At 34.2% G+C, this 25,057-nt stretch overlaps 4 protein-coding genes and 1 non-coding gene across 8 annotated transcripts; 2 read left to right on the forward strand and 3 right to left on the reverse strand.

Moving 5' to 3' along the window:
* Window positions 1-3,345: 3,345 nt before the first annotated feature.
* On the forward strand, window positions 3,346-5,026 carry LOC121765940. Its single transcript, XM_042162238.1, has 3 exons — window positions 3,346-3,688; window positions 4,348-4,681; window positions 4,855-5,026. Exons 1-3 carry the CDS (start codon window positions 3,384-3,386, stop codon window positions 4,918-4,920), a joined length of 705 nt encoding a protein of 234 aa, XP_042018172.1. The 5' UTR covers window positions 3,346-3,383; the 3' UTR covers window positions 4,921-5,026.
* Window positions 5,027-5,147: 121 nt separating this feature from the next.
* On the reverse strand, window positions 5,148-6,749 carry LOC121765941. The gene is made up of 2 exons (XM_042162239.1): window positions 6,429-6,749; window positions 5,148-5,433 (listed from the first exon to the last, which is right to left on the reverse strand). Exons 1-2 carry the CDS (start codon window positions 6,645-6,647, stop codon window positions 5,320-5,322), a joined length of 333 nt encoding a protein of 110 aa, XP_042018173.1. The 5' UTR covers window positions 6,648-6,749; the 3' UTR covers window positions 5,148-5,319.
* Window positions 6,750-10,505: 3,756 nt separating this feature from the next.
* Window positions 10,506-13,149, reverse strand: LOC121764767 (probable RNA-binding protein ARP1). 4 transcript variants are annotated; one of them, XM_042160790.1, is made up of 5 exons: window positions 12,918-13,149; window positions 12,654-12,816; window positions 12,359-12,558; window positions 11,325-11,556; window positions 10,506-10,847 (listed from the first exon to the last, which is right to left on the reverse strand). In XM_042160790.1, exons 1-5 carry the CDS (start codon window positions 13,104-13,106, stop codon window positions 10,822-10,824), a joined length of 810 nt encoding a protein of 269 aa, XP_042016724.1. In that variant the 5' UTR covers window positions 13,107-13,149; the 3' UTR covers window positions 10,506-10,821. The 4 variants fall into 4 exon arrangements, with proteins under 4 accessions (XP_042016724.1, XP_042016727.1, XP_042016723.1 ...); XM_042160793.1 differs by having other exon boundaries at window positions 10,506-10,871; XM_042160789.1 differs by having other exon boundaries at window positions 11,325-11,559.
* An 8,752-nt stretch (window positions 13,150-21,901) lies between these two features.
* On the reverse strand, window positions 21,902-23,767 carry LOC121764545. Its single transcript, XM_042160554.1, has one exon. The coding sequence runs from the start codon at window positions 23,765-23,767 to the stop codon at window positions 21,902-21,904; it is 1,866 nt and encodes a 621-aa protein (XP_042016488.1).
* On the forward strand, window positions 23,649-23,755 carry LOC121766215. Its single transcript, XR_006042944.1, has one exon. It is a non-coding gene; the product is annotated as a small nucleolar RNA R71 (small nucleolar RNA).
* Window positions 23,768-25,057: the final 1,290 nt, after the last annotated feature.

Below are 25,057 nucleotides of genomic sequence, written 5' to 3' on the forward strand. Positions count from 1 at the left end.
GACTTTAAATTTGCTTTATGCGTGAAAATTATCAAAAGCATCCAAATAATAGTAATACTTGTTGACTGAAAAAATATAGGAATGACTGAAAATAGTAGAATTCCCATGTAATTTTGAACATATTATTATGATTGCATGTAATTTTGCACATGTTTTCATGGAAAGTATGATTATGGTTTTTCTGTATCATCCAGGCTAACTTTAAATTTATAAACTAAATTAGACTTCAAGTAGATGAGTTAGTAGAATGTAAGATTCATTTGTAAAAAAAATAGTTAAAGGGAAATTAGACTTCTATTGAGACCAGATGAAAAATGACAAAATGAGATGTCTATTGGAATCGGAGGAAGTATATTCGAAAACATAAAAATAAAAAATGAATGCAAAATAGTCGTTGAAAAAGATATGACGGACTATAGCCCGCCTCATTACAAGTGAATGGGTATAACTATAAAATAATAAAATACCGATACGGAGAACTATAAATTGGTACAAGGGCAGAGGGCATGTTATGGAGTCTGTTCCAATGTGGATGCCCTTAACATTGTACCGTGAATATCTTTATACTATCGTATCAATTTATGTGTCACTTCAAAATTCTATTTGAGTTTTTACTTTTTCCAAATACTTCAACAAATCCGAGTACACGAGAAAATTTTGGAGAATGATTTCATTTCTATTTGAAGTTTTTTCTAAATATTCAACAAATCCCAGTACAATTAAATTTTGGAGAATGATTACATTGTTGAATATTGGATTATCACATTATATGTGGAGTATATTATTTGAACATCACAGTATATAAATGTCCCACGTGGCATAACCAGCTGCCCTAATCGGACTTAAAACACGACTGTTCACGTGCAGCGACAAAAAAGGAAAAGCGTGGTCACTATTTAACAACTATAGCTTCGCCGGTGCTCGTGTTGGGCGTGAAAGCCAACATATTTTTTTTAATAATAATTGTATTTAAATTACGAATATTTGTCATGTTTATAATTTTCTTTGATTTTCATAACATGGAAAATCAGTATTTTTTTTATCATTTTTATTCTTTTAATAATGCAAACTCTTATAGAATTTGGTAAATAGAAGTTCCACATTTTCTACCTTGACGTGAGAAAAGAAATGACTCGATTTTGATAGTTTCGTGACATAAGAGTCGACATCCCGTATTTGTTAATAGTAACGCACATTGTTGAAGCATTTTTTTCACCGTTAGTAAGTACTGCACATCAGCTCGTATGTCAAAATATTGCTTCGTTTCTTCTATATAATATTGTCATTTTTCATTTATAGTGAAAATCATACTCGCCATTCACATAATCTCCAACCATCTGATTCAAATTTGTATCATTTAGAATGTGAAAAATTTGTTGGAGGAAGTACCAAACAAACGCTGCTTAATAGTATCATTCTTGCATATATTTATTCTAGATCTTGTTTTTTATATCCCATATTATAGGCTTGTTATTGAAAAAATATTTTTTTAATTTATTTACTAGTTTTGCATATATTTTAATTCTATTAGTTATATTTATTTTTAAAATAATTATAGATATACATTGAAAAAATCATTTTTCTTGATTATTTTTCTTAATAAAAATCTGAAGCGACCTACATAATTGCGACGAAACGAGTATGGAGTATATTATTTCATCACAAAAAAAGTGATAGGAGTACTATTTTATAACTATCAAAATAGAAATAATAGTATTAATTGATTTGATCGATAGCTACTTTCCTCTGAAACAAATTGAACGTTTCTTTAAGTTTTGAACGGCTCATTCAACGAAATAGTGCCAATGTGAGAAACATGGTTTCATCATTTCCTAACCAAGTGAAAACGACAATTCAATTCAAATGTGACATTTTATTTTATGAATTGGCATGGCCAAATTATATGCTACTCCATATTGATTAGCATAAAACAAAAAATGTTTAACTAATCAATATGAAAGTGACACGACCTAAATGATTATATTTCGATCTGTCGAGATAAATATATGCTTAAGTTCGTAATGTCTAATAAAGTTAGATCGACAACTAGCTCATTAATTCAACCATATAAAGGATAATATGTAGACTTTTATTTGCTTCATATTTAAATTATTCTATGTTTACGTAGAAAATTAATCTTACTGCATAATAATGCCCAAATAATCCATTTGAATTGATTGGTGACCATAAAATCTCTACAATGAATAGATAAATAGGACTTTATTTTGTTTCACACTTAAATTAGTCTATTGTGGTTTGGTTAATAGTTAATGTAATAAATATAATACTACCTATTTGAAGTGATTGATGCATATAAATTATCTAAAATAAAATTTAGATATAATATCATGTATGATGCTAAATGATGCATATTCACAAAACCTCACTTGCTAATTAATTCCACTAGTTTTTGATTGGGTTGGTTGTTGGAAATAGAAAAATGAATGATGGTTTCCAAATTAAATTCTAATGCTTTCACCCTTGTTGTGAATTAGATCAAATTGTTAAGAGGAAAAGTCATCGAAAATATCTTTCAAACTATTCACGTGTATCATAAAATATTCTCTACTATAAATAATAGTATCAAAATACTACCCAAACTAACATGGATAATTGACAACACAAACATATACTTGGAGATGGATAATTGTATATATACTATGAACATGGACAATTTTTTTCCTTTGGATCAAGATAAAAGTTTGGGGAAAGTCAAAATACTTAGTTGTTTTTCTTGAAATTATTATGTATTGAAGGTTGATTGAACAATTGCATGAATTAGTTTGAGAGCATGTTATTAATCTCATTCACTTTATTCATGTATAAGATTCTTGTGTCAATAATGACAGCATTTTTGCAAGAAAACTTGATTGCTAAATGAACCTCTAATTCACATTTAATTTTTCTAAAAGTAAAACTTAAAAGTTGGTTTTGATGCTAAGACAAATAAACATATGAGTCATGTATTTTCAACAACTTTTGTACATATTTTAATTATGTATGAATTCTTTTTCTTTTTTCTAGCTAGGGTTGCTATTAGGTGCTGAAGCAAACATGGATGTTTTCCTTAAATCAAATAAACTCTTTATACAATTACAAATTGATATATTTGTCAAATTTGGGCCTAAAAATGGATGGATTAGACTATGTCTTTGTTGGTCCAAAAAAATCAATCCATGCTAGGCTAGGCTGAAAATGAATTTGATTGCAAGACTATAGTTTCATTTTCACACCTTTTAATAAAAATTCCTTTGTGTGATGCTGGGATTACTGGGATTAAAAGGTGTTTATATTTCAAATATTTTTTTCATGAATATACATAAATAAAAAATAAATAACAGAAAAGGAAAATGCATATAGTTTAATCGGATGAGTGGTGGCAAATGCCGTATGAAGTAGGTGGCATTTCCACAACTCTCCTCCCTCCGCCCAAATCCGCCTTCATCCCACCACCAATTTCCCCTGCCCGCCGCCGATCTTATCCCCTTAAATACAGTCGGCAGATGGCGGCGACAGCCACCGGCGATAGCGAGGCGCCTTCTTCTTCTCCGGCGGAGATTAGGCTGCAACCAATCGAAGCAACGCCGGAGAGCTTCCGCGAATTCGGTCAGGTGATCGAGGCGTCGCCGGACGGCGATGAGTTCGGCCCCCTCGACGCGCAGCTCGACCTGTCCCGTGGCATCCCTAGGTCTCTCTCTCTCTCTCTCTCTCTCTCTCTCTCTCTCTAATTCAATTTAATTGGAATTTTAGGGATTTGTGATATTCAAATGGCTGCAGAAGTGTTTGATGCTTTAATTTGATGGCAAGGAATGGAAATCATGTTATAAATGAAAATGTGTTTTTACATACCTTGAATTTTGGGTTACATTATCTACTCAATTTGAGTGAATATGTGGTAAAAGGGAATTTGATTGTGTTTGAACTTAGGAGCATTTGATTAGTGATAATATATGTAAAATTGGTAAAACAATAAAGATGGAGAAAAATATGGCTAAATTATTGTTAGTTGAAGCAACTTTGGCGGTAGATAACATGAGTTTTGAACTTTTATAAAGCAGAAAAGATTGAGAAAAATGGTTAGAGCAAGTGTTCGTTGAAGTGTATAAAGAAAGAAAAAGAAATACATGTATTGGAGTAGTGTATTGTGGGAAACTTATAATGGGTGGAAGGTGATTGATTTTCGCATACGGATTAAAATGGAAAAACGAGATTATCGGTCGTGGCCGGATGGACTATAAAAAAGTTAATAGATCTACTCTTCTTCTCATAACTATAGGTTCGTTGTCCATCATCATCCACAAGCAAAGGGCTAATTCAATTTTTACGGCATGGATTCTTCTTGATCAGGTTCTACATCATGCATCTGGAGGACAGACCTCTTAGGTTCTCGACGATCACGCATCACGCGAGCGTGACCCAGTGCCTCGGCTCCATAGGGGGCCACTTCTGGTACCTCGGAGTCGCGAGACCGTCCCTCGTCGATCAAGGCGAAACCGGAGCGGAGAATGCGGTGAAATCACACTGCGGGCACTCTTACGTCCCTCCGGCCGTTGATGGCGTGCGCGTCTTCAAGATCTCGGGTCCCAAGTTCTTGAAGCTCGACCGGGGCACTTGGCACGCCGGGCCGTTGTTTCTTGAGAAGACGATGGACTTCTATAACTTGGAGCTCAGCAACACCAATGTGAGCACCTAAACTCTTGTTTGTGTGGCTCGAACTCTTAATCTAGTGATTGAACAACTGAGCTGGAGTTTGTTGTTGTATGTGTGTGTATTGCTTGCCTTGTCCTAGGTTGAGATTAATGCATGTTCTTGATTGATTTGGAGAATAAAAGTGTGGGGTTTGTTGATGTGCAGGTGGTTGATCATACAACGCATAATTTTGTAAAGAAGAATAACGCAGTGTTCGTGTTTGATGAGTAGCCTTTTTCTTCAATCAAAACGTCCGATTTCTACTCGGAGAGATCATTGATTTGTAATTTGAAGATAAATTCCAGGCTCCTATATTTATATTGTTAGTTGATCTCTATATCTCTGTCCCTCCTTTCAAATTTGTATAAAAAAAATTCTTAATTTCTAAAGGTGGTTTAAAAAGTTCACAATGTCTCAAAAGAGCAAACATATGTTCCACGAAACACTTTCCAACCGGATTTGTGTGTAGACAAGAAGTAACTAAACGCTGTTATGAATAAGGCTAATAGGTTCCCTGCAGCTCAGAAAGCTAAAATTTCAATCTCTGCGGCTATGTTCAACAGGGATTGTGAAGGATGATTATTCTAACAATTTGAAATATTCAGACAACTGTGACATCCTTACCATCTATCAAGCCTCATAAACTTCAGGCAGCTGAAGACCTACACTTGAAGCAGATTTTCCCAGTACTTTTTTCATCTCAGCAGATCTATCCACTGCGATATTGTACGAGAAGAGCAACTCCTGTAAATCGACCATCATATTTAGATGAAGAGTTCCAAGTATTAGAACAAGTTGCACTTCTTCTATGTTACTCAATCGTCTTAAGTAGTAGTATTCACTATTCGATTGAGGTAAAGCCAAACCAAATCCATCTAATAATAATAAAACAATGATGAGTGCATTTGCTAAATAGAAACAGAACCAAACCATTTCCTACTCCTTATACACTCCAGGAAAGACATGACAAAACATACCGTCTACACGAACTTTTCAAACAAAGACACAATGGCAGATAACAAATCCAACTCCAATGAGCTAACACTCAAGAAAGTTAACCTGAAGTCGAGCAAACCATAAAAACCCTTTGAAGTTTAGATTTTCTGCAGTAATACTCAAATGAATCGTGCCAAAATAAGCCATAGAGTTATTTGAAGCTCCATGCTTCAAAAAGGTTGTTCAAGCTCGTTAACAAATAACCAAGTCATGCTCGAGTTTGCCAATTCTCGGCTTATTAGCTCATGAACAGAAGATAATTACAGGCTCGTGACTCATGAGCTAACTCGTAAAATCTACTATAAGATAGTCATAGACTTCAGCATATGAGTATATTAGATTTTCTAAAGAGGTGACGAATAGTGTAAGAATTTAGAAAGCCATAGCTTCAAATATAGGGTAAATCATCAATATTATCAATAAATTAAGCTCGAGCTCCAGACGATAATAATGAAATCAAACTCGAAAAGCTTCAACATTAAGCTCGATTTGATTAGATTATACCCCAATAGACTAATTATTTCTCCGAATACCTAATCACAGAATTGCTCTAATCCCCACCGAGAACAACTTCATTACCAAAGCCTAATTTAAGCAATCACTCCTCGCATCAAACAATTGCACTTTTCCGTACAAACATTTACAGCCCAAACAGAATAAAAAGAAGAAAAGAAACTCAACAAATTGAATTCACGATCACAGTATCAATAACGGAGCAAAAGGAAAAGGAAAAGGAAAATTACCTTCTGATGGTGCACGCTGTTGAGATAGATGGTGTAATCCTGCGCGAGCTTCAAATTTTGGGGATTTTGGGAGCTGGCATTTTTTCTGAATTCGTGTTTGATGAAATCCGTGAAATGAGATTTGTGGGCTTCTTCCCCAACGTGTTTCCTCACCGCTCTGAGAAGGCTTCTGTAAGCAGCTTTTGCAGCTGTATTCGCGACTTCCATTAGCGGACTCATTTCTGCTTTCACACTCTTCTTCTTCTTCTCACTCTCTCTTCAAAATTGCAAAGTTGCAGAATTTAGAGGCTGTCTTCATTGTTGGGCTCGAGCTTTATAACGTATTGTATTTTTCTAAAGCCCAAAACTTCCTATTCAATTTTAAAAGAGTGGACTATATTTTATTTTTTCTATCATAATCTAAAAGGTCAGTTGGATAAAAAGTCTATTGTGCCCTTTTTAGAGACCAGTTTGGTGAAAAATGTATTGTGCTCTTTTTGGAGGGAAAATGATAAGGAGGTGAAAGTGTATTCCTTTTTCATGTTTATTTATCACTTTTCTCTCTAAAGCCCACGCTGCAGTACAATTTGCATATTACCAAGAAAAACAATTCTGAAGTAGATAATTTAGCTATTACCAAGAAAAAGCACGCTGCTCTTTTTGCGTATTACTCCCGCCGTTTCTCCATAGTTGAGTCATTTTTTCATTTTGGAAAGTTCTCTTATAGTTGAATTATTTCCCTAACTTTTTTCTCTTTCTTATTTTACTCTCTCTTACTTTATTCACTTTCTACTTTATTCCATCTCTTACTTTTTTTATCTATTTACTTAACACGTTCAGCATTCATTTTTTAAACTCCATGCTAAAAAGTTTTATCTCAATTATGAAGAAACGGTGAGAATACCAATAAAAATAAAAAAAAAGGAGATATTACCAAAAAAACATGAGAGAAGGAGAGAATAAATCACGCTACTCCCACTTAGTAGCTGACACATATTTATGTGAGGTCCAATGATTTTCATTCCTTCTCTGTTTTATTTCTTACCTGAGAAATAAGTAGTTGAAATGAGTATTTTTTTAAAATTGTTTTTATACTGGCTTCTATACAAAGCTTGAACTACTCCATTATAAATACTACTATATTAGTTACTCCTAATTTGCCTTTTTTTCTGTGAAATATGTTCTCTCCCAATATTTTGAGCTTTAATATTCATTATGTTTATTTGGGAAGCTGATGAAATCATGTGGCTCAACTTGTTGGATGCCACGCCGGGGACAGGGTAGGCGCCGCCCTATCCGAGGTATCGATGGGAAAGTAGGTCGGAAATCATGTGGCTCAACTTGAAATCGATGTCTTCGGCGTTGATGCGGTGGCTACCGACGACTTTGTTGTGGAAGATAGGGAATAACACTATAATAGTATAAGTCGACGATGGCAAATAGTAAGATAGAGTACTTGCTCCCTCCCTATGTGGTTTATATAATTATTTATGACTCTATCATTGTCTTAATTTTGTTTTACTTATATACTATAGCCCATTAGCATTAATGTATTTATTGATAAATCTCAACTTTCATTTCTTTACCTAGCACATTTTATCACGTAAGTTGTGAATTTATCAATTTGCGCAAATGATTTGCGATATTAATGTGTAATGTACATAATTTATAATAATAATTTGTATTTGAATTTTTTAATCTATTTTTATTTTTAAAATTGTATAATTATTATTTAACAAATCATACTATATTCTTATTTACATGGAGTATACTCAAAAGCAAATCTGATTATTATAGTGTGTATTTAATTAAATATGAATTGTTCATTATTATAATTAGATAAAATATATGGATATGAGTGAAAAAGTATAATAAATAGATAAATATAAAATAGTACTCCACTTTTTTAGTTTGAGTTCTATGTAAATAGTTGGAGCTCAATCTAATTAATAATTTACTAAAATGAAAACATCATTATCACCATGTTATCCCTCTTTTATCTACTCAACTCACAAAATACAAAATAAATATGCATATAATCTCATGTCGAATAGAAAATGCTTCACTTAGAGTAAGACTTAGGAAGTATATATTTCTTTTTATGTAAAGTGTACATAATAATAATATTAATTCTTTCTATTAAATTGTTTAAAATTTGTATTCATTAACTGGAAATCATATGACCCGTGTATACCACATGTGACAATACTAGTTTATAAAACAAACAGCAACAATTCAACTCGATTAAAAACTAAATGCTGTGTACATGCAACTTAATTGGTAAGACTACATTGATACTTTCAGGTCATTCGATTGTCATGTTTGTTCATGATTATAAGTTATGTTTATTCTTATTTTTTATTTGATTTGTCATTTCCTTCTAAAGTTCGTCCCGTAGCAATGTATCTCGATCTATTTTTACAGTGCCAAAATTACATTGCATTCCACGATCATGCATTTCACTTATTCATGCGACTGATTTAATCTTAGACAAAATTCATCTTCACTTATCTCATTATTATTTTTCACTAAGGATGACTATATTCACAGTTTTCATTTTATTGTTTGAGACTTCATATAAAAATCAACCAAAATTACTTTTACCAATTTCAATTCTAATGTTTGTCCATATCCCTATATTTTTTTCCCTTATATATGCATCAATATATATCACGAATCAAATGTCAAGTTACATTTGTTGAACTAAAAATAAATAAAATGAAGGTTTGAAAGTTTTGGACCAATATTTTTGTACTTTTCATTGGTCTTGGACTCACTCTAAGTAAGGCTAAATGGGCCATTAAACTCCTTTACTGGCCCGCTACTTCTTTAATGTTTAGCTCCAATTAAAATAGAGGAAATTATTAATTGTGTGTGTGTGTGTGTGTAAATATGAATTTGTAACGTGTTGATTAGGTCATGCTGTTCACGTCTTAGTTGTACCACTAGTGAGTTGGTTTCGTTATTTAATATTGTACTTATTTTATTAATTAATGTGATATTTAGAGATCTTTAATGATATAAAAGTACCAACATCGTCGTGCTTTAGTACAAGGATTAATAAGTGATCCTTGAGAATTTGTTGCCGATTAATCATTACTAATTCATGTGAATTTTTATGACATAAAATTCAGTCGTGTGAAATTCTATGACATAAAATTTCAGTTATTGTCATCATGACTAGGACTCACATGATCATGTGGTGCGTAATCAGATTAATAAAACATTAATTATATCGTATTTATTTATTTATTTATTTTATTTCTGTTGCATGCATCCCTTTGCATTTCATACTTCCCTTTCATTACTAAATGTGATGTGGCGTTATTTGTTGATTTAAGAGACTCGTGACTGATAATATATTTATATGAATTTGAATTAAAACAATAATTTATAAATCGATACATGGGTTTTCTAGAAAATACATATGTATATAAAGAGCTTATAGATTTTTGCACATCTTCCTCTTCCAAAAAAAAAAGTAAAGCATATCATGATTTTTTTTAAGTTGAAACCTTCTATATATTGTGATTGAAACTGTTGAAATTTCTTCACTCTTTTAGTGTATACATAATAAATGATGGAAATATTACGGTAAAGTTATGTGTTGTCTTTATCCTTTTTATTTGATTTGTCATTATTTCATACTTCACTATCACGACGAGACCTCACACTATCATATGAAATCTTATACTATCATTGTATGACATATCAACATAAATATTGCATATATGAAAATATTGCATTATTGATTCATGGAGTCTGAATTTAATGTTGGATAAATTGTAGTAGTAGTCAAATAAACTATGTTTATTAGGGTTTCTAATGCTGTTGAATAGTTTCATTATAATTGAAGAATTCACAATATATTCATAAGAGATTCTCTACGGAAGAGATCCTAGCTTTGTGATCCTCTTAGACGTCATCTCGTATAGAGTGATTGTGTAACCGATTCTAGCTTTGGTGTTTTTCTTGCTTTTTGTATTTGTGCTTAATGTCCTAACAATATGGATTCAAATAACATCTCATAGTAAGAAGTAGACATCTTTATGAATCAGATCCCTTAATTAGCCCCCAAACTATGTACTATTAAGCATGTTTAAGCTCAATTAATACATGTGAACATTCATCTCATAAAACATGGAAAGAATCATTGCATGTTCACAGAGGTTACATTGTTTTTCTCTAGTTGAGATTGCATCATGCAGGTTAGAAAAACAGATAATAGTAATAATAAGAATAGTAACAATAATGAATGAATTAGATTCCTAAAATTACAAAACAAAAAATAAAAATAAAAATAAAATTGGAAAAGCTGAGCCACTGCAGATGATATAATAAATTTTGTTCTGAGCAGCCAACACTCTCCCATATTTTGTCATTTTATTTTTCTTCATCTCTATCTGCCACTTCTTCAGATTTTTTGGCCAATTGTTGCACCTATTTATTCCACAGCCAGGCAAACTGTGACATATAATATCATTTCACAACTGTATAATCCAAAAGCAATAATATAATCACAAATTGTAAATCAGCAATATTCAAAGAAAAGTTGCATATAAATTACTATTTCATCTAATGATTCCATAAGTTATCTCACATGGTAACACTTTGAAACATGTGATTCAAAGATTCTTTCCTCTGATCTGATTCCTTCTTTATTTTATCAACCAACTATATAAAGGTAACAAGCATGCTGTTAATCAAATTATTTTCATGCAACCCACCCTAATCTAAGTTCATATAGTACTATATTTAATTGGCTATATGATAAATAAAATTAGTAAAGAACTTTTCTTTTTTTTTTTTGCTTTATCACTAGATAAATTAGGGGTCAATATAATTAAGGGGTAACTGCTTCTAAAGTCACGAACTAACAGTAATAATTTAAATGGGCCAAAATCAAGAAATATATACCTGCATTAGGAGGAGCAATAGATGTGGGCTTAGAAATGAGAGCTGGGACAGTTGGAATTGGGCCTGCTGCAGTTGGACAGTATAAATGGGTAGGGAGGCCCATTGTCTGTGATTGGTGGAAATGGTAGTAAGGGTACACCGGCATCAGTGCACCTGCACCCACCATAGCCTGCCCTGGGTGTACTTGACCGAAATGCCCATTCATGTAGGACCCACCAGTAAATCCCACCTTCTGCTGAATAAAAATATAAACAAAATATTATTAATATTATTTTCAAATCATAAAAATGATAAATAAAGGAAAATGGTTTATTACAATTTACAATAGTATTTTTTCAACAATAAATGTATTTTAAGTATAAAGATATTAATGATAATGTAAATATATCTAACTATTAGTATGATTTTATTGCTTCCCAAATACGTAATTTAAGTAAATATAGATTGCTTATAACAGAGATATATACGCACATTAAACATGATAATTGATCAAAATAAATATACAAATGTTTGCACAAAATTTTCTATTTTAAAGAGTAGATCTATATTTTTTTCTTTCCCAAACTGTGTTTCATATGCATTTACTATCCATAGAAAATATACATTTTTAATTAAAAAAGGTAATTACAAAAGCCCATGCTTACTATTATTACTGTAAAAATACATTGCAAAAAGCCTGTCAACTTATTGAGTACATATGACACAGATCTTATTATTATTTCCTAACAAAAACAATAAAATCAAAATCAAGTTAATATATTTCTCAAATTAATAGTCGAGATTTACTTAACCTATTTTACAGATGTTTAAGTACGAATAAAGATCTTTTTCCTCTCAAAACACAAGAAATAGTACTAAATATTTTATGTTTAAATATGATGAACGAATTTCCAAAAAAGCATGATATGTAAAAAAGCACTATGCAACTGAAATTTTAACGACTCGTCTCGATCTAAACATATTATTATATAAATAGCAAAATAAGTATATCTAAATATTCAAAAATAATTATTTTTTAATAAAAAAATACGTACATGATTATAGTTCATGTCAGCTGGTGAAATATAGGTTGGTGAGTATCCATAGATAGGAACAGCTTGATGGTGGTGGTGGTGGTGGAAAGGCGCCGCCGTGGCTGGCGTCGCCGCCGGATAATACCACTGCACATGATTCTGCTGCGGCGGAGGTGGCGGCGGTGGAGTTGATGCTGCTGCTCTCGGCCCAACATTCACACCTATGTATAACAATAAATCGAAATTCACAAAATCAAAAATCGAAATTAATAAAATTCGGAATCGACGTCTAAAAAAAGGTAAAGAGTTAAGTTACCTTGCTGAGGAGGCGGATTGGCGGCGGCGGCGACGGCAGTGGAGGAGGACCTAGGGCGGCGCGCGCCGAGGACGGCGAGGTTGCAGTTGGCGCGGCGGCCGTTGATGATCGGAGTGGCGTCCTCGCACGCTTTCTTCGCCGCATCGGCGTCCTTGAACGTGACCTAGAAATTAGGAAAAATTAGATAAAATCAGAAATTACGATTCCGATCGGAATTCGAGGCGATCGGTGAAATTGATGGATGGATGAGGCGGCGGCGCTTACGAAGCCGTAGCCCTTGGATCGGCCGGTGAGCTTGTCGGAGATGATGACGGCTTCTAGAATGTCGCCGTATTTCTCGAAGTGGTCTTTCATGGCTTCCTTGGGGGTTTCCCAGGCCAGGCCGCCGACGAAGACTTTGGTGAGGGAGGTATCGGCGGAGGAGTGAGGAGCGGCGGCGGTCATCATTGTCATTGGTGGATTGATTAAATTGCTGCTGCGGCGGCGGCGGAGGAGGTGGTGGTGGTGAAGAGGAGGAGAAATAGAAGTATATAAGTAATGTGGAGAGGGATGTAGGGATACATGAGAATATAATAAAGGGGAGTGACAGAGGGGCTGACAGATGGATTTTGGGTTGAGGCCAACATGAACACTATAATGCTCTCTCTCTCTCTCATGGTTTAACAATATTGAAAATATTACTACTACTATTTTTTTTATTGATTTTGTAATTGTGATATTATTAATTAATTATGGTGATTGTAGTAATTATATTTTATAGTAGTACTATAAATTATCTTGATGAAGCTTTGTGAAGAATTTAGGGTGTACGACCGGACGATGTTTTTTGGTTGGTATTGATGTTTGTCTGAATAGTGACCGGATGTAAGATTCGTTTACTAGAAATTGAAAACGCAAACCTAACATCGTACATAATTGCTAATTAATTGTGTGGGCTCTCTTCCTCTCTTTCTCGTGCATTAAAAGATTATTTTTTGTGATTGAGATTTACGGAATACTACAACTATTGTAGTAACTATTCATTTTTTTTACTTCGAGAAAACTTTACGTAAAGCGAATATAGAGTATTTGACAAATGCATTTTTTAATTTATTATTTATGTTGATAAAGCTTTATATAGAATGGATACGAGGTGTCTAATAGCCTAATAGGACGATGTCATTTCGTTGGTAGTATTCATAGGCATTTTGAACTCGTTTGTCATAGATATGACTAGCATCTTACTTGATGAATGTTGAATTCGTTTACTAAATATAATATGTGTATATAGTGAATATTGCATTCAACTACTAATTACCTGTACATATGTAATATGTTGGTACAAGATCATATACACTCTCAATAATTAAATAAATTATATTGTAAATAGTATCAAAGGTAATCAATTAATTAATTAAGATAAATGAGAAATAAAGTATGACTACACCGGGGCTAGTCTTAGAGTTAGACCCTAATTAAGGCCAATTAGGGTTAAGTTGAATAACCCTTTTTCTATATATAGGAGCCTATGAAAATGAACATGCCTAAGTTATTTAGACTTAATTAAATTATGCCTTCAAAATTATGTTATCGATTTCTGCAGATTGTTAAGTAGAGTATTTTATTTTTTTCATCAGTCCATCCAAAAAGTACTGTTTATTTATTTGATTGTTTATTTTGTGTAAGTAGTTGAACGAGGGGAGCACATATGCAATGCAACATCGTATGTGCACTGCACTCTTATTTTCATATGGCTTAATTATCTTATCTTTAATAATATTATTCTTCATATATACGAAGTATTATTCATTTTCTACCTTGACTAATTGACTAGGAATCCAATAATACTATTGAATAACAACTCAGCATGATTCTTCAAAAACTATATATGTAAAAATTGGTCAAATATTACATGGATTCCTTCTAATCCTCTAATCCCATCACGGTATTATCTTGACTATTAATGGAAATGAAATCACCCTCTTTATAGTCAATACAAGAAATTCAAATTAAATCCAATATTCATTGAACAATTAGAAGAAAAAAAACATAAGTAAAAGAAGATGGTTCTCCACTATTTGTAGTGATTCAAACATTCGACTTATGACATTGCGTTTAACTTATTATAAACAGGTCTCTTAAATTTTATTTCGGATATAGGGATCGTGAGTCAATAAATGACACATCCGGAAATAAAAAATGTGGAAAATACATTAGGAAATAGTAGAAAGAATATTTAAAAATTTGGGAATTTATAATTAGAATTAATCAAATTGATGCCGGTGGAGAATCTATGATGGAATGGAGCTTTGTAAGGCGTTCACGTTGTTGTGTTTGTGTACGATACGATGTCGTCTCATGGTACGGCACACTTTAGCTGTCTCCTATTGGCTGTGAGGTACGCGTATTATTGCTCCACGTGTAACCCAATTTACTATCACTGATTTTGCCCATTTTTTTGTAGTACCTTATTTTAAAAAATACTCCGTATTATCTTTATTGACGTCCCAAAGATAAGCAAAAAATTGTAATACAACTATACAAGGGTAAATAAAATTGATTGAGAAAAAATTAATCTTGAATTAGTTTAAATATATTATGAGTAAAGAAAATGGTAGTGTTACGAGTGTATAAAACAAAAGTGTAAATAAACTAATGTGTGAACGGTAATATATTGCGAAATGATGTATTTAATTGAAATGAATTAATGTTAGGAAATGGAAAAATAAATGTATAATTATGTTTTGATTTATTTTTATTAATATTTAATTAAGGGGATGTGGATGTGATAATGTTGGGCTATGGCCCGAAACAAGTAGGGCAGCCCATGAACTAATATAATCTTTAAGATGGGCCAAACCATTCAAATTGGCCTTTCAATCAATAATTTTCGATTAAGAAGTGATTGCATTTATTCACTATATCGTCGGGTCAACTTGACTCTCACACAAATATACTAATCCATAATTATAGAATGTGTTAAACAGAATAATAGCACGGTCTCATGCTAATGAAAATCAATCTTCTGTAAAAAAAAAATATTTAATTAAAAATTATCACTATTACTCCCTCCGTCCCGGACTACTTGCACTTATTTCCTTTCTGGGCGTCCCAAGTTATTTGCACTATTTCAATTTTTAGTAAAAAATTTCACCTACAGCCGTAATATTTGACTTTGCTATACACTCATTTCTTAATCTCCGTGCCGAAAATGAAACGTGCGAGTAGTGCGGGACGGAGGGAGTATTATTTTTAAAATGATAGTAGGAGTATATGTTTTATGGAAATGGGCACGTGAGAACAATATGCTCCATCCATGCTTTGTCTCCTCGAAAATGTAACGTGGCCAGCTGTATGCCAGCCAAGGGCTTTTTTGGAAATTACAAAATTTCTGTTTGACTGTTGACTGAGGGTTCAAAAGAAATGTAATTATGATATTATATATTCCAAAAAAGAAAAAAATCAGTGCTGGAATTAGACATGCAGAGGGATAAATGGTGTTGCTAGCTGGAAATCTTAGTTGGCAAAGTGGTGAGGGTATACTCGTCATTTCCCGTGCTGAATATTTGTGATTCTAGTGATTGAGATTTGAGATCTTAAATCCTTCCACTCGAAGATAGATTAGACTGATTTTACTTACGAATTTAAATTAAACTCGATGTTTTTAAGTACATAGTTGGCTTGTAGTAACATAAATATCTATAGGGTGTTCAGTTCGAATGACGACGTTTGTGTTTGACATTTTCGATTATTAACACGAATATTCTATATCGGAATACAGAATAAAGTCAAGATTTAATAACGGAACAAAATTTGTAGATATGGCCAATTGGTCATGTTAGTATCCATAAAATTTATAGATATGGTCATGTTAGTATCAAAATTCAAAAGTATGATTAATTCTTACCTGGCCATCTAAAAAATGACTATAATTTTTAATTTATTGACTATTGTAAGTCGGTTGTGTTTATAGATTAGATCCAGTAGAAAAAGAAGAATATTTCTAGAGAAAAAAATTCACTAGTCAAGACACACCACGGTGTCATTATGACATGGTATCACCACGGTGTCATTATGACATGGTATGTCTATCCAGTAATTATTTGACAAATGAAAATAGATTAATACCTAAACTAATCTCACCTAATAGGACATTAACTTTATTTGGAAAAATTCTATGCACAGAAATATATAACGTATATATTAAGAAAATATTTTTGAAAGACTTTTATCATAATTTTAAGTTTGGATATTTATTCATTTATGATGTAAACAGATATTTAAATACTGATTTTGAAAGGGTTAATGTGATCACGATTAGTATTTAATTTAATTATTTTCAATTTTGAATGTAATTTCTATTTTTACATGAGTAGATCTATTGTATTTTGTTTTTGGAGTTTTTTCATACCATATAAATATATTTGATGTAATAATATTAATTTTTTTGATAATGTTCTAATCATTCATATGGTTAATGATGTGCAATGGCAAAAAAAAACTAAACTAAACCATATATACTTTATATATGCGCAAAAAAATTCATCATAATTAATATCATGTGAAAATTAATAATATTAAGCTAATTAAAAGTAACTAAAGTGTATATCATATGAAAATTAAAAAATTAAGTTAATTACAGTAATATCATATGAAAATTAAGTCTTAACTAAAATAATTTACATCATGATTAATATCTCAAAGATTAACAAAATTAAGTTAACTAAAATAATTTCAATGAATTTGTTCAGAAGACTAATCACGAAATTATGTGAACATACATGGATGCATATTTTGCTTATATAGGAAGTTCACAAGGTGTTACCATATTTTGGCTCAAATAATTATTGGGTCGACATACCATGTCATAATGACACCTTGGTCTGTCTTGACTAGTGAATTTTTTCTCATATTTCTATCATCGTGAAGAAAAAGAGCGGATTCATTAATACTTTTTGAATAAAGTCAGCAAAATGAAAGTGTGAATAATATTACTAGCTTGTTTTATTTATTTCACAGGTGATATTGGGACAATAGTGTGATTGGAACTGCAGCTGTTTTTTGTGTGGATTACTTAAGCATCATTGTTTTACTAATAATTAATACATTATCTAGTATTATAAGTTATTGCTTATTATATAATTAATCAAATTTATTTAAGACCAGCGATCTTATTATTTAAACTTGCAGCTGGACAAACCTAATCAGCCTTTAATAATAAGATATATATTTAAAAATATAATCAAATATAATTCCCTTTTTGAGTTTAATGTTTAAATTATCCCCCTTTTAATAGAGAAAAAGTAAGCGACTTATAATTTTTTTAGATGTGGGTATAATTATTTATCCTCCGTCCTATTTTAATAGGCTATATTGTCCAACATTATTGTTAAGAAACAAATGATTAATAAATTAATGAATAGAGATAAAGCAAGTCATACAGTACAATTTTCATTTTAAATTAGGTCGATTGATTTGTTAGTGTAATTAAATTAGTCTTTTAAGTGTAATGAGGAATCAATTAATAAGGAAATATTTAATTAATTCTAATATATTAATTGAATACATCAATTCTTACTAAAATGATAAAATAGTGTAAGTAGTTTGGGATAAGCTGAAATAGAAAATAGATAAAATAAGCTATAAATAAGATGTCCAAAGTATGATTGGCTGATTAAAATGAAACGATGAGAGAGTATTTCGATAGTAATATCAAACAGCTCAACTTCTTGCAAACTGTAAGATCATATTAACATTTAATTCAATAATATAAAGTGTCCACAATTATATATTCAATGTGAGAACTAATGGGCCCATTACCTTGATGCTGGCCGGATCTAAAAGCCCAATAGCCCCATCCTGCCCAGCTGACCCATTGGGGATGACCCGCCCTCGAAACCCGGTCTCCCAACCCGATTGGCTCATATGAGATACATATTCATTTTGAATTTTTTTATCTTCTCCGAGTCATCCAGAATGTTCCTTCGTCTTCCTCTCTCGTTCTTCCATTCTCTATCTGAAAAATATTATGTGTGACCGTGAGAAAGTAATCTTTACAATAACAATCCTTTGGGTTGTATAAGCTGATTGTGAATACGGATAAAGGACTCAACCCTATATGTGGCTTGAGATTCGAAGAAGTGAGAGTCTAAGTAAATGTTAGGGATTTCGTGTATGAGCAACTAAACTTCGTGTTCGGTAGGTTGGAGTCTTATGTGTGAGTCTAACCTTTTGGTCAAGGAGAGTGTTAAGGTTTGTGGTTGGTTACTGATGTGATATTTTAGAGTTCTTAATCAAAGCATAAAGATTATCAAGTTTAATTATTTTAACTCTAATAATACTACACTACTGCAAGAATACAGTATCGTAGTAGTATTTCAAGTGTCGATCCACAGGGAGGCGAGATTGCTTACGCTTAATAAGACTACACAAAGCATAAAAATATTTTGTTTTGATTTTGAGATGGTTAACTAACTTAAACTACTGAAACGAGATTTTTAATACGAGAAAGACAAGTCACTCCAGGTTGCTCACTAAGCTTGCGTTGTTTTACACCATTTACAACGAAACATACGACGGGATTATAATTATCAACCTAATCGCGTGCACTGAACATGTCTACGACGTATAGTTCACAGTCAGCTGAACACTTGTTCCATGAACCAACTTTCAACGACATTTAATTCCTGCGGATGCGCGGGAATAAATGTCGTCTACTATAATCACTTACCTAATCCACTATCAATTTATCCCCTGAACAGTTCTAAATCGAAAGCATACCAATAAACGATCAATCCTAAGCTATGTTAAAGAGACAATAGTTAAGATTTAACAACACTACATCATTAGCCAAAAACGTAGCATTTTAATTATCAAACACATTGTTGGTATCAAACATACGATTCAAGGTGTTAAAACAAATACACAAGCCTAGATTACAACTCGGAGCAACAAAGGGAGTTTAGCCTATACACATGGTGAAATATGCAACAAAAACCGTAGGAAGCATGCTCTCGTTGAGTGGAATTGAGATTCGGAAACGGAGCGTCGCAATGACGGTCGAAACTTCTCTGAAATTCGCCTCCTAAGTCAACTCTCTTCCCACAATTTTTGTTGAAATAATTAATGCTCCTCACGTCACCTCCCTCTCTCTCCCTGACAGCCCCCCTTTTCTTTCACCTTTTTCTTTCTTTTCTACCTCCTGCTACCCATCCCATCCGTCCCTCTTTTTCTCTCTTCAAAACTGTCGAGAACTGCTAAAATGCAGTTGAAAACGCCTCACCCGGCCGGGTATAATTATTAAGCATAAAATTCACCCGGCCGGGTGGCCATTTTTTAGGAGTTGCTGGAATTTTCGTAGTTTGAACAGCATACCCGGCCGGGTGGAATTATTAGGCATAAAATACACCCGGCCGGGTGCCTCATTTTGAGCACTTTCTGCCCGGTCTGTCAACTTGAAAATTTTGCACAACTTTTTCACCATCCGAGATTCATTCCTTGTTTCTTTTCATCATTCATTTATTTTCCTACACCATAAAACACACTTTTGCAAGCATCAAACTATAAAAATCATGTAAAGTTATGGGAATAAAAATGTAAATTTGATTCACATCAAATACCCCCAAACTTATTTACTTGCTCGTCCTCGGGCAAGATCATATAAAACACAACACTTTGAAGCTCAACTCACAAAAGTTTTTTCCAAGAGTTTTCAAAAGAATGAATCACGTAGAGACATGAATGACAAAGTCTAAACCCCCAACAATTTCAATCAAGATCTCCCACTCTCATGAACCATCACTTATCAACTTAGAACTTCAAGTCAAGGTGCTTTTCAAAATAAGTCCAAGCATGTGATCATACAACTCAAACCGTCATCATTGACTCGTCAAGCATTACTTACCACATAGACTCGCGGATTTCAAATCAAACTTCATTAACTCTACCAAGTTATTTACAAAGCATCCACAAGCATCAACAATAAGGTCCAAGGTCTTAATTCAAGGTTGTAATGGGGCTAGGGATGAGGTAGGATAAATATGGATAGTGAGCTCAAAGGCTACACATTTGAGTGCCAAATTCTTCCCTCCTACAACTTCCTTCCAAAGATTAACCAACGAAAAATTACAACCAAACCCACACTCCCCCAAACTTGAGATCTATTCCAGACGAGATTACACAAACAAACATAGAAGCTCTATCTTTATTTCATCAACTTATTTCTTTTTTTTTTTTTTTTTTTTTTTGTAAAGACCTCGACTTTTGTGAATTTGGAGGTCGTCTTTTTCTTTTTCTTGTTTTTTTTTTCTCTTAGAACTTCATTCTTTTCACCTTCTATCAAGTCTAGAAATGTCTACACTTTTGCAATACACCACCCAACACTCAACATTCAACCACCAAGCTCAAACTAGTATTTAGCACCCAAATAGTAGCAAGGTCTTTCGATGAGGCTAAAATTAGGCTTATTTCAGTGGCTAAGTGTTTACACAAAGAATAAGAAATTAAGCTCAAGGTGGCTTCTAGGGGATCATTTGATGGACTAGGCATGTGATCATTTGGCCATGGAGTTCATCCTAGTGCCTTGTCCTCCCATATCGTTAACACAAACGAACGCAAGCACTTCACTCGATAAAGCAAATCAATCCAAAATAATTTCCACAAGTCATGCGATTTTCATACTCTCCTCAACTTAAGAAATCGGATGTAATCACAACATGCTCTTTCAAATAAATTCATGCACCCATTCCATTCATCCTAAGCTTCAAAGATGAAGTAAAATCAAGCACGAATTCCCAACCAGAAAGCCGAAGATAAAGCATGCACCCGTCAACTACATAGATTCAAAACATCTTTATCACGCAAAACACCCAAAAAACATACATCACAAATCATTCATAACCCCCCAAACTTGAATGCATCATTGTCCTCAATGCATGCAAAGAAGACAAATAAAGTAAAGGGAAAGGAAACTCCCCCAAACTTGGCATGACGTCCATAGTGCATTCGGGTGGGAGGGTGGGTGTAAAAATCCTTTGCAGGTGTGCTTCCTCCTAAGCTCCAATCCTAACTCCCAGTTGCTCCTACAAAAAAAAAAAAAAACTACAAAAAGAAACACTCAATTCAAAATAAATGTTGGAGGAAAGAATTGAGCAAACAAAACCTCCAACATATGAAATCAAAAATAAAAACAAAAAAAAAACTTGGGTTGCCTCCCAATCAGCGCCTTTGTTTATAGTCGTTGGCTCGACCTTCCTCATCCTTGTCTACCTCTATCCAGGCTCCAATAGGCGCTTCCCCGCCTTCTCTTGCTTGATCACCACATTCTCTCCATCTACTCGAAACATGACCGTATTTGTCTTGGTCTCTATCACAACATCACCGGTTGCTAAAAATGGCCTACCAAATAGGATAGGCATATCCTTGTCCTCTTCCATCTCTAGGACAATGAAGTCAACCGGGAGTACAAATCTATCAACCTTCACCAAGACATCCTCGATGATACCTTTTGGTTTCACAATTGAATGATCCGCCAATTGTAGGTCAATGTCGATTGGTTCAATCCTCGCTTCTAGACCGATTGACCGTGCGGTTTTCAGAGCCATCAATGATATTCCCGAGCCTTGATCAAGTAGGCACTTTGGGAACTCCTTATCTCCCATCTCACATGGGATCACACAGCTTCCAGGGTCTCTTCTCTTTGCCGGCATCTTTCCCTTCACAAATTGTGAGCAAAATGCGCTCAATATCACCACACCATCGTCTTGTATCTTCTCCTTTTTCGCAATAAGATCCTTAAAAAACTTGGAGAATTTAGGAAAGTGTAGGAACAAATCCACCAGGGACACATCTACATTAACTTTCCTGATAATGTTCATCATACAATCGAGTCCTTTCTCTTGAATTATTTTCCTACCCTTCTTCTTATTCTCGACTGGGAAAGGTGGTGGCGGGATAAAATCTGGAAAATTAAATGGACACTTCGGGTCCATTGCCGGACTTAGTGGATTCTTCTTGTGGATATCACTCATGGTTGACTCTTCTTTTTCTTGTTGACCTTCCCTAGCTTCGGTAGTAGCCCACTCAATCCCCTCGTCCGCCCCTGCGTGCGAGGTTTGTGAGCCAAACAACTTGTCCGCCCCTGCGTGCAAGATGTTCGAGCCATTTTGTGCATCTAGCATGATTGGAGACTCAAGATCCTTTCCACTTCTTAACTTAACTGCCTTGCACTGTTCAAAACCTTTAGGATTGGGCACCGTATCACTCGGGATAGCATTAGGAATTCTTGTGTGAGATGCTGTAGCAATCTGCCCAATTTGAGTCTCGAGATTCCTCAACGTAGCCTCCATCTGACCAAACTTCTCTACCGTCCTTTCTTTGAAGCTCTCATTCTCCTTTTGACTCTTGGTCATGAAGGAGAGTATCTGTCCCAATTGATCTTCTACCGATGGCTTCTTCTCATAACCCGGGGGTTGAGTGTTTGTCCTCCATTGGTTCCCCGAGTTGTTGCTAGGACCACTTTGATTCCAGTTCGATTGCTGAGGCCTCCAATTCTGCTGATTGCTGTATTGGTTGCCTTGGTTAAACCCTTGGCCATTGTTGCCAATGTAGTTCACATCCTCGATTGGTGGTCCTTGAAGACTAGAGCATTGATCAGTATGATGCCCTCCTTGACACAATCCACATCTCATCACTGCCACTGCTTGGGGTTGAGGAGTCAGTTGCAGCGATTTCACTGCCTTTGTCATCGACGACATCTGGGTGCTTATATCTGCCAATTGAGCTTCAATTGCAGATACTCTCTCTGCATCCTTTGTAGCACCGAATGTGTCTCCTCCTTTCTCCGCTGCTCTCCTTGGGTTGTGCCAGTTCCGTTGATTGTTAGCCAACCTTTGGAATAAGGCTCTCACCTCCTCATGCGTTAAGTCATCCAGGTTTCCATTAGAGCCTGCAGTAACTAGTCCCGTGCCTTCATTGTTGAGTCCCTTGTAGAATTTCAAAAGGTCATGCCCCGGAGCTAGACCATGGCTCGGGCATTTCCTTATCAAGTCTGTGAATCTCTTCCAAGCTTCTGCAAAGGACTCATCATACTTTTGTTGGAAAGAAGTGATCTCTTCTCTCAATTTCTCGATCTTCATCGGGGAATTATATTCTAAGAGGAACAACGTCTTCAACTCTTGGAATGTTTCAATGTTGTAGCCCGGTATAGAGTCATACCAAGCTCTTGCTTTCTCCCTCAGAGAGAATGGGAATAAGACCCTCTTGATCAGATTGTGTTCCACATTCGGGGGTCTGTGAGAGTTCGTCAACTCGTAGAAGGCATTGAGGTGGCTCATCGGGTCTTCATCATCCCGTCCATGGAAAAGATTCCCCCCATTCACCAAACTAATGTAGTGAGGTGGAATGTTGATGTTGTTGTTCGCATAAGCAAACTCTCCGGGGTACTCAATTCCCGATCTAAGAGTGTCGCCAAACCTCACAACGGGTGGTGGGACAGCGTTGTTGTTATTATTGTCGGCCATCGACTCAGCTTCCAGATCACTGTCACTATTCTCAAACAATGGGTTATCTCTGATTGGACTCGGCGAATCCTGTTGAATTTCAAACCCGGCTGAACTTCCTGACCCTTTCCTTCTTTGATAACAGAGTAATCCGAAAGGCGGTGTACCCTGAGATCTCGTGTGCATTCACGACTTTCTTTTTTTTTTTTTTTATTTTATCTACACAACAGAAAATACACCAAGCACAAGCACAATATATTTCCTAATTACCGAAAGCGAGACCTCTCGACAACTTCGGGGTAAGTACTATAAAAAGTGTGTGCTTAAGTGAAAAACTAAACTACCTAAAAACTAAACTAAGAGTTAGCTAAAAATTACCTAAAAAAAAAAAACACTCATTCGTCTTCAAGTCCGGACGTGGTAGATGGCTATCACACCGTAGAACACGAACAAAGTACCTATAAAACTCAAAAAGAAAAATCAAACAAAATAAAATAAAAACTAAAACAATTAAGCATAAACAAGCTATTGCCTCCCCGGCAACGGCGCCAAAACTTGATGTGATATTTTAGAGTTCTTAATCAAAGCATAAAGATTATCAAGTTTAATTATTTTAACTCTAATAATACTACACTACTGCAAGAATACAGTATCGTAGTAGTATTTCAAGTGTCGATCCACAGGGAGGCGAGATTGCTTACGCTTAATAAGACTACACAAAGCATAAAAATATTTTGTTTTGATTTTGAGATGGTTAACTAACTTAAACTACTGAAACGAGATTTTTAATACGAGAAAGACAAGTCACTCCAGGTTGCTCACTAAGCTTGCGTTGTTTTACACCATTTACAACGAAACATACGACGGGATTATAATTATCAACCTAATCGCGTGCACTGAACATGTCTACGACGTATAGTTCACAGT

The sequence above is a fragment of the Salvia splendens genome, chromosome 14, assembly GCF_004379255.2.
Source record: "Salvia splendens isolate huo1 chromosome 14, SspV2, whole genome shotgun sequence".
In the NCBI taxonomy this organism is placed as follows: domain Eukaryota; kingdom Viridiplantae; phylum Streptophyta; class Magnoliopsida; order Lamiales; family Lamiaceae; genus Salvia; species Salvia splendens.